Source organism: Sinocyclocheilus anshuiensis, unplaced genomic scaffold (genome assembly GCF_001515605.1).
Source record: "Sinocyclocheilus anshuiensis isolate Anshui unplaced genomic scaffold, SAMN03320099.WGS_v1.1 scaffold3082, whole genome shotgun sequence".
In the NCBI taxonomy this organism is placed as follows: Eukaryota; Metazoa; Chordata; class Actinopteri; order Cypriniformes; family Cyprinidae; genus Sinocyclocheilus; species Sinocyclocheilus anshuiensis.
In genome coordinates, this window is record NW_015538182.1 from 7,041 (window position 1) to 17,408 (window position 10,368).

The following is a 10,368-nucleotide window of genomic DNA, read 5'->3' on the forward strand; positions in this document are numbered from 1 at the left end:
ATTCTGAGTTTGCATTTCACTGTTTTAATTCATTTTGATGAATACTAAATCTGTTTTTTGTGAGTGGGATGAATTAATGCACATTCACATTTAGTCTCGAACTACAGTTCTGTCAGGACCACTATCGTCAAAGATGATTGACAATTAGCATACAGTTTGGATTGGCGGTATGGTTCTGTTCTGGCAAGAACTCACCGCACCTCCATGCAGCCTAGCATGGATGAGAGCAGGGAGAGCAGCAATAACCCCCCAGGGTAAACAGAACAGAACTAACATAAATGTATTGCAGATATTGTTAAAGTTCAATCATTTTATGTACACATTTTAGAATTAGTCTGATTCAAGGAGAATCAGAAGGCTGAATCCCGACTGACAGAGGAGGAGTTGGGGATGGAGGAGGGTAATTAGCTATTGAGCAATGTGAAAACTGCTGATACTACTGCGGGACCTTATATATGAATGCTTAGATGGTGTCGTATTCCCATAGGTAGATGGGGATCAGCTGAAGGTCAGCTGATGCGAGCTTGACTAAGCTGACCTGCCAGAACTAACGCTACGCTTGATTTATGAAAGAACTACAGGGCACTTTCCATCAGTAGGGTACAAGAAGACATGAAGCACATAATAAATAAATAAATAAACTTGTAAATAAATAAATGCTGTAAAAGGGTTGCACGCAAAGTGTGGGAAACAGCTAAATATAAATATCAGTTCAACAGATTGTCTCAATTTTGACAATGTGGTAATTTCTGTAATATGACTGCAAAATTTTCATGCATCAACACTGAGTAATATTTTCGTATTATCACTTAATGTGATCAAAGGTTTGAAAACTTGCCTTCCATATCTCTGATGTAGCCCTAGTACATAGAAATGTGTCAGCACAAGGTTAATATTTCATATTCCATATTAATTTTGCTCACGGTATGCTGTACCAGAGCTGCGTGGTGACAAGTTCAACACACACAATAAATCAGCCACAGTACCCCCTGACTGAAACCTCAAAGCATGAAGTACATGTGATACATGCCTTCAGATTAGAGGAACACTCAACATTTAAAATAAGATATTTAGAGGTGTTTAGATATTTTTACAGACAAAAATACTGATTACAAATTTTAAAACCATAGATAATTTTGATTGATCTCTTCACTGAAAAACTGTTTACAGTATTGCATGTGACTGTCAGAACAGAGGTCATTAAAGAGCAGGTAGAGGCTGTTACAAGCTCCAGAAATGGTTGATAGATATTCAGGCAATGTGTTTATTACAGATAATCTTTTACAAGCATTTTCTGACACTCTGAGAATGAGGACACATAAAAACACAACATGGAAGCTTCACATATCAGATATCCTACTGACCTATGGTCTAAATAAATCAACAAAATATTACATAATATAGATGTCTCATATAGATTATCTCATTGGAACGATTCTCATATCAATGTATTTGGCCTGATCTGCGAGATGCAATGCACTTAAGTTTCAAGGCCCTGGACATGTGGAAAACTAATAAAATAGCAGCTGACATGCAAGACAACCACCCATGTGACTCATTACTCTGTGATTCATGGGAAGCTCAGTTAAAAATAGTCACAGGGTGAAATAATTTTACCTGCTCTCGTAACAGAAGTAATGCAAGTGATGATTTCTAAGTAGAAAATAGCCTCATAAATGAAGAAAACTCCCTAAATATATGAGACAGTCAAAGCTGATTATGATGTTATACATCTACATATAACTTCATAAACATTCCCTGTCATCTTTATGTGCTATGTGGAATGGTGTTCTGTGTCTTCGTCTTCGTGGTCAGCTGTAAGTCATCCCTGGATAGACAAGGGGCTCTATGGCGGCACATCAAGTTGCACCCACAGATTTAATTTCCATTCCTTCAAATGTTCCCAAAGGCATTTGACTTCTGAAAATGTTTTTTTCACCCTCAGCCCAGTTCAAAATGCATCTGACATCACAGTGACGTGGAAAACATGAGAGGTAGGAGTAGTCAGCTGAACAACATGAGCATGATCTCCTTTAACTGTCACCACCACATACAGTATATAAGTGATGCTTGGCTCTGATGCCTTAGCTTTGACACAAGGATTTTTCAAGCAAAGTCATGGGAATCCTACAGGACGATGAGCTGGTAGAGGCTTCTATGTCTGTTTCTAAATGTCTATTTTAAAAGCAATTCATTTTTAGTTATATTTCCACTATGTATTTTAAATCGTTTCATTTATGCTTTTGGTTCAAGATTTCAGTTTATTTTGTGCATCTTGGATTTTAGGTCCTGGGCTCCTGTTACCTTTTAAAGCATAATAACGGGCCTACTTATGATATAATTTGAAATATTTAAAGACAAAATCCTCTTCAAACTACTTCAACTGCTTGGTGAATATGAATAGAGAAAGATTATATTCCTTTAAATATGATACTTCTTTTGCCTATATATCTAGACTGAACTTTTACTATTTTAAAATGGTCACTAGTGTTTTAAAAGGGATAGTTCACCCAACAATCTCATGTCATTTCAAACCTGCATAGGCCTTTCGTCTGTGGAACACAAAAAATATTTTGCAAAATATATTTCTTTTTTTTTTTTGGGTCCATACAATGGAAGTCGATGATCACCCAAATGGTTTAATTACCAACATCACATTCTTCAAAATTTGGTCTTTTGTGTTCCACAGAAGAAAGTCTTATGTTATTTTAGGTTACAGACATGACAAGTGGAAACAAAGAGCAGGACAACACTGTGGCACAGCATCCTTCTGAAGAATGCAAAAGCTCTGTTGACCATCATATGAAAACCTATAACCTTCAATGTGACAGTGAAGTCATTTTAAATGGTTTTAATGTAACTTGTAGGTTTGTTAAGTATTCATCTGCATACCTCAGCAAGCATATGTGATTAGAAGTGTGTTTTCTTTAGCATATTTGAATGATTTTGCAGCCTGACAACAGCACTAATGACCTCTAGGAGACTTTAGAAGAGAGTCAGAAGATAAAAACAAGTACACCAGTCTACAAAACTTAGCCTGAACAAGAGATTGTTTTGTCTCACAGAATGATTTTGTCGATGAGGATGACTTCCTGAAGGCAGCGCTGGATGATAAATTGCCAATGGTCAAGAGTTACCTCGCCAGAGGTGCGGACCCAAATGCCCATGATAATGTGAGTGTTTACCCAACATATTGAATAAGGCACCTGACAGCACTTAAAGGACTTAAACACAAACTGCATATATTTTTTGTCTAGTTCAACCGTACAGCTTTACAGAGCTTGCTCACAAGGAAACGTGGAGATTGTGAAAATGCTGCTGGAAGCCGGTGCATCAATTGAAAATAAAGACAAGGTAATGAATAATGTTTACATAATACTTCAATATATTTGTGCATTTAGATTTTCTATGAATTCAAACATTAATACTTGAGAAAGAGCGTGCAAGATAAAGACAAGGAAAACATTTTAAATGCAATCTTAAAATCCACATGCCAGGTTCTAATATAGAAATCTACGGTTTTATACCATTTTCAAGAAATTTTTTTATTTAATGACTAAAAATGCAACTGGTGTAACCATCAAGCAAAAAGTAACATTTTCCTTAACCCTTAAATGCACATGAACGCATACATATTTTATTCACATTATTTTTCAAAAAGTTTTAACATATATTTCATGGTAAAAACATTTCAACAAATTGATTCATAAATATAATTTGAGCCTTATTGATCTTGACATGTCATGGAAGTATGCAAGGGTCCTCACTGAGATCACATTTCCTTTTTTTCTGCATGTTGGTTGCACCACATGATTTTGTTTTTATATTTTAACAAACGGATTATTGAAAAAGAAAGATTATGCTAAACTGCTTAGTTTTTATGGAATAGGTGGCATATGTATTCATTCTACTTGTACATTATGTACAGTATTTTTCAATTATTTTTTTTTTAAATGAGTAGCATGCATCTATTCTGTGAATTTTAATTTGCATAATATCAACGGAATATCTTACTCTTATTGTTGTGTTTAATTAGCTTCAAGCAACTGAAGTTCACTGGTCTTGTCGTGGTGGCAGTTTGCCTGTGCTGGAAGCACTACTTAATCATGGGGCAAAACTGGATTCCAGAGAAAAGGTAAAAGCAGTTATTTGGCAAATCTGCTTTAATAATATAGCTGGTGTGGTCTGACATACGGTCTCTTTCGGTCACACTTGACGTCCTCAGCTTCGCAGCACCCCCCTTCATGTAGCGGTCAGGACAGGACACTACGAATGTGCTGAACATCTCATAAAATGTGGCGCAGACATCAATGCAAAAGACATAGTAAGGCATTTGGCACCACAGTCATTAAATAAAGTTAATCAACACCTTAATGGTCACTTTAAATGTCATTATTAGGAGGGTGACACACCACTGCATGATGCGGTCACTGAATCGCTTCAAACTCATCCAGCTTCTTCTGTTGCACGGAGGTGACTTAAAACTCAAGAATTGTGTAAGTAAATGACAAATGTAATGTTTAGCCTATATACTTTAATCCTGTTGCTCATATATTAGGCTGTAGATACTAATAAATGCTAATTTAATTTACATGTATGAAATCAATTTTCATGCCTCATGTGACTAAATTTCACTGGGATACATTTTTAAGCTGTGCACAGTGCCATCTTCTGGTACTTGTGTTAACGTATTACTTTTGCTAGTGTGGAAACAGCTCTCCAAAATAATTTTTAGTAGCCATGCCAAGGCTCAGGATCAATTCTGCTGATTTGTCTTCTCCAGGAGGAAAAGTCACCAATGGACAGTGCTTGCGAGTGGCAGAATGGAGCTAAAACCATCTTTGACAGCTTTAAGGATGGTAAAAAGTAGAAGCGATACATAAGCACCATTGGACCGCTTTGGGCATAATACACTCAAAACCCTGCATTTTTAGATTGCCTGCAAATTAGAATCTGATATCTAAGGAGGGTATACTACTGAGCCCTGCATGATATTACACCTTTTTTTAAAAGGACAAGTTATGTGAAAAGTTATACAAGAGTTTTGGAAATTGAAGCACAGTACTTTAACTTTTTATTAAAGCATAAATAAGGCAGAAAGGAATGAGAAACTTAATGGAACATAGAGTTTCCTCTTCACATGTAAATGCATTGTCTGAAATAGCTCTACTGCTGAGATTAGATTCAGTGAGAGCATGATTGGTGTTTTTTTTTTTTAAATATTCTAAATGGTAATTTATTACAGAATGCACTTGTGAGATGAGCAATTTTATACTAGTGTAATCATTTATCTGTACATGCATCTGTAAATTTTGCTTGCAATTCCTTTAAAGCTCGACTAAATAAATGTCATTTTTAAAATATCTGTGTAATTTTTTTATTTAAAATTGATTGCAAGACTGAGGAAAAGGGATTCCGGGAATATTAACCTTCATTTTGAAAAAAATTAAATAACACATGAATGCTGGAATACTGGCTATGCTAATTCAGTTTTGGCCTTTTTAGATATTGGAGATTCTTCTTCTTGCTTCTGGGGAGTTTTTGGTTTCTTCATGGTGTAAACAACACCAGATGCAGTGGCTCTCGTCTCTGTTTTAAAAATCATGAAAATTACCAATGAACATTCATAGAACATTTTACATCTAATGTCAAAGAGATAGACTGAACAATAAGACCTTTCTCATGCACATTGGTATAAATCAACTAGAAATCTAACAACAAACAAGAGCACGTGGCATAGATTTATGCCTGTACTGGAGAAATGGGAAATAGTTGAGCTCTTTTCAGTCATTTACCTCCATGAAGCAAGACAGATCGACAATTAGTAGAAACGGCAGCTTTGGCATCTCCCTCAGACAGGCTGAACAAAAGCCCTCTGAAATCTCAATGAAGGAACATATCAACACACATACAATGCTTTTCAGAAGTACCATGACATATTGATACAACTTATTTATACACAAATTAAAAAAGGATACAAATTGGCAATGTCATATGGGCCCCTCAACTCAAGAGGCTAAGGAAAAGAAGACAACAATGTCATACTGACCATACAATACAATAACACTGAAATGATATATCAATTTACAAAAACGTACTCTTTCTGCTCCACTGGACACTATGATATTCTGTGAGAAAAATAAATGTAATTTCAGAATCAGCTTAACACATTTCAAGGGTGTTTAAGTGTAATAAGGGACAACATACTTTTCCTTTACAGACTTCCATGAAGCTGATGGCATTGGCAATGGTGTATCTCCTCATAGTCGTGTCTCTGATGGCTGCCGCATAACATATCTCAAAGAAAACTCCCCTGTCAATAGCCTGAAGTGACCAACAATATAATAGTGATGATACATAATTTAAAGGGATAGTTCACCCCTAAATTACCATTATTTATTAACCCTCGCGTTGTTTCAAACCTGCATTAAAAGGTCAGATTTTAAATATATAATAAAAATGAGAAAGACTTGTGCTGTCGAGTTTTGAAAAGAACGCAAAAGCACCATGATAGTATCATAAAAGTGGTCCATGCAACTCAACATTATGCAAGTACATTAATTTTAATTTTGGTGTGGAATATTCCTTTATAGGACCTCATATTCACAACATTGTAATTTTAGTTGCCAAGTTCTATAAATGCCCCAGTGCTGCTTAAAATCAACTGGTACGCTGGTAGGTATGGATACAAAACGTTATAACTCACCCCATTAACTGGAGCCCTTTTAAAATGGAAGGGCTGTTTTTCAGCCACTGCAATGCAGATAATGTCCACATCAAATGTCATGCAGGCTGCCTGACAGAGATGAGGAAAAATATACAGAATCTTTAATAACCGTTGGTTGTCATCGATATGTAAAGAAAATAATACTACTAACTGGAAAACATTCAAGCTAATTCAGAATTGCAATTTCCCTTACATGAAAGAGTTTTTCTGTCTTGGGATATACTGCCACAAGGTCAAAGCTTTTGTATTCATTGGTTGGTCTCTGAAGAGAATAACACAAATTTCACCATATAAATAAAACAGTAGCAGAAATGTCTTACAGTTTAGTTTCTTCGTGATAAACTTGCAACTTACAAAATGAGAAGCATCAGAGGCTATGATGGTCAATCGATTCAGTACTTTGACGGGAGAAGATTTGCCCTATGAAAAGAAAGCAGATAAAAATCATTAAAAGTATCCATCGTGGGTAAGTATGCTCTGGAAACATGCGAAAGTAATTTACCTGTACTACTGGGAATTTATCAAATATGTCTGACACATTCTGTGGCTTAGGAATTTCCTGTAATACAAGAAAATAAGAGCATCATCACACAAACTCTCTTAAAGTGTACAGGTTAGTCTAACTACTTTATATCATACCTGCTTCTTCTGTTGTGGTTCAACCACATAGTTTATTGCGACTGTTGAGTAGCCAACTGAAATATAAAGAGTGAAATTATAACTGAATTATATACTTCTCTAAAGTACAATATATGCATTTGTTTACCCTGCTTCTAGTTGAACTAATTTGAGCCAAGCTGGTCATGAGCTAAAAGACCTGGCATAACTAACTGGTAGATAATTGCTAGCTAGTGCAAGAGTTTACCAACTCACACAAACTAACAACCAGCTAATTACCATCGTAGACCAGTTGGAAGAACCCAGCCAAAACAGAACCAAGTTACTTACTGGATTTCCAATAATGTTACCTTGTTTGGTAAGGTATGGCTTACACAATCAAAATGAATTATTAATGAATATCTTGTTAATAATTACTCAAGTAGATAGTTAACCTACTAACGTTAACCATCATTTCAGTGAATATAACTAACTTACTATTACTGCTACTTACGGTGAGCAGCTGTCTCTACGATGCTTCTGAATCTGTTCTTATCATTACTGCTGATAATGTTTAGATCCATAAACACAGACATTTTTCTTCCACTGTTTTTACAAACGCAAATTTATATAAAGTTTACTTCTTGTCGCATAAATTTAAAACAATTCAACAAATGTAATGCCACATGCACAAACAGACTACACGTTAAAGCGTGAACCAGAAGTATGGACCACGTGTTAATTGCGCTTTATGGGTCATGTAGTTCGCATATGCCATTTTTGCAATATTTTCGTTTATCCTGTCAGTCAACCAGAACTACAATACATTTTACTTCCGCTTTATAGTGACGTCTGGTTCGCGAACGAATCGTTCTTTTGAACCTGTTCTTTTTAGTGAACCTGTCGAACCGGTTCACCAAATCGGACTGAATCATTCAAAACAGTTCGCATCTCGAGTCAGCACTGAATGTTCTAAAGTTTCTCACTTTCAGACATGCCTTGCAGTCCCTACACGACTCGAAATAAACCAATGTTACTCCTGTAACTCCAACAGCACTGAAACATGCTGTGCAGACTGAGAGAACCGACGAGCAGCTGACATACTGAGCATACGTGTACTACCGATGCTGTGCTGATATTAATATACTATGAGCGCGAGCAGGGGCGTAGATTACGCGGGGGACGCGGGGGACGTGTCCCCCTCACTTTTAATAGTCAAATAAATGCAGGCTTGGTGAGTAGAAGAGACTTCTTTATAAAACATTAAAAATCTTACTGTTCAAAAACTGTTGACTGGTAGGTTATATAGATTACAGAAATGTTATATTGTAATGTTTTATATATATATATATATATATATATATATATATAAAATTTCTGTCCCCCTCACTTCTGAAATGATGGCTACGCCCCTGAGCGCGAGTGAAACGAAGACTTGAATGAGGGGGTGAATTTGACGAAATTAAGTTTATTTAATAATAGATAAAAGTTACTGGAAAATGCAAATGCAACTAGTTATATTAAACAACATTTTAACATGACGAACATCAACTGTGCAGTCAAAACATGTAAATTAATTTTAATATTTACTATTGTGTTTAAGCGTTATGAGCTGGTTTTCTGTACGGTTACGGTTCTGTTACCAATATAAAGCTGGTTCGACGTTTGACATTTGTCAGAGATTCAGCCTCGGAAATATTCAACAGTTCTTTAACGATTTAATACAAGGACAAGAAACATAACGTGTTATAATTGTTTTCAAACGTAAAAGAGAACACACAGTGTGTTCCATCTCAACTTCAAAGGGTGTGTCTTGTTACTGGTTCATAGACGAACATTTAAATGTTGCTTTTATTCACAAAACTAACACAGCACATGATATTGGAATGTCAACGAATACATCAATCAATGTAAAGTAAATACGCTCTTATTTGTTTTAATCTGCCTTAAGGTATTGTAACTGATAGACCTTATAATGTAAAAGTGCATGGTAGGGACCGTCTGCAAAGTGCAAAACCAAGAGCAAAAAGCACAATTATTCCATCTAAATGCTTCACTTGTGAAATGTATAAAAAATAAATCTCAGATCTAATGGGTGTGTCTTATATTACTGGTTCATAAAAGAACATTTAGATGATGGTTTTATTCACAGAACTATAGCACAACAAAAGCTATTTAAATGGAACAATTGAGAAAAAGCTTGCAAAGCATTAAAAGATTGTGCCGTTTATCGCCCCCTAGAGGAAGATATTGCACTTGTCTTGACCAAGTTTTAATAAATTAATTTAGAACGCACACAGTTTGATATGTAAACTTAAATGGGTGTGTCTTGTTACTTATTTAAAGAACGATATTTACAGCCATCTTTTACTATCATATGTAAATCAGGATGCACGCTATTGAATTAAAGTTGAATCTGTTAACACATTCATTTTTACAACATACACAAAACTATAACACAGCACATGATATTGAAATGTCAACGAATACATCAATTAATTTCCTATAAATACACTCTTCTATCTCAGCTTCAAATGGTGTGTCTTGTTAGTGGTTCCTAAACAAACATGTAGATGTTGGTTTTATTCACAGAACTATAAGACAACACATGATATTAAAATGTAAACAAATACATCAATTAATTTCCTATAAATGTACTCTTCTATCTCAATTTCTAAGGGTGTGTCTTGATACTTGTTCCTAAAAGAACATTTCAATGTTGATATTCACATAACTATAAGACAAATAAACTTACAGAAATGTAAAAATTGAGAAAAAGCTTATTAAGATGTGCAGTACACCGCCCCCTAGAGAAACACATTGCAGTTGTTTTGACTGAGATTAAAGGGGTCAGATGATGCGATTTCCATTTTCCTCTCTCTTTGGAGTGTTACAAGCTCTTAGTGCATAAAGAAGATCTGTAAAGTTGCAAAGACTAAAGTCTCAAATCCAAAGAGATACTCTTTATAAAAGTTAAGAGTCAACCATGCCTACCTAAAACGGCTTGTTCTAACACGCCCCCACATGTCTACGTCACGATGTGG

The 10,368-nt window shown here is 35.5% G+C and overlaps 1 protein-coding gene and 1 pseudogene across 2 annotated transcripts; one reads left to right on the top strand and one right to left on the bottom strand.

Moving 5' to 3' along the window:
• Window positions 1-5,428, top strand: part of LOC107683720 (ankyrin repeat domain-containing protein 1-like) — a 7,639-nt pseudogene extending 2,211 nt beyond the window's left edge.
• Window positions 5,058-8,341, bottom strand: LOC107683719 (ribonuclease P protein subunit p30-like). 2 transcript variants are annotated; one of them, XM_016479790.1, is made up of 11 exons: window positions 8,311-8,341; window positions 7,367-7,422; window positions 7,230-7,286; window positions 7,082-7,147; window positions 6,921-6,989; window positions 6,707-6,796; window positions 6,208-6,324; window positions 6,099-6,128; window positions 5,979-6,016; window positions 5,796-5,875; window positions 5,058-5,589 (listed from the first exon to the last, which is right to left on the bottom strand). In XM_016479790.1, the coding sequence occupies exons 1-11, from the start codon at window positions 8,318-8,320 to the stop codon at window positions 5,477-5,479; spliced, it is 726 nt and encodes a 241-aa protein (XP_016335276.1). In that variant the 5' UTR covers window positions 8,321-8,341; the 3' UTR covers window positions 5,058-5,476. The 2 variants fall into 2 exon arrangements, with proteins under 2 accessions (XP_016335276.1, XP_016335275.1); XM_016479789.1 differs by lacking the exon at window positions 8,311-8,341 and adding an exon at window positions 7,839-8,004.
• Between the last annotated feature and the right edge of the window lie 2,027 nt (window positions 8,342-10,368).

Bases quoted from the DNA above. Each gene is read 5' to 3' on its own strand.
- LOC107683719 (XM_016479789.1), bottom strand. From the start codon at position 7,920: ATGTCTGTGTTTATGGATCTAAACATTATCAGCAGTAATGATAAGAAC. The intron at 6,325-6,706 runs GTGAGTTATAAC...TGGTCACTTCAG, and splicing joins AAAGGGCTCCAGTTAATGGG to GCTATTGACAGGGGAGTTTT. The intron at 6,017-6,098 runs GTACGTTTTTGT...TCTTTTCCTTAG, and splicing joins TGTCCAGTGGAGCAGAAAGA to CCTCTTGAGTTGAGGGGCCC.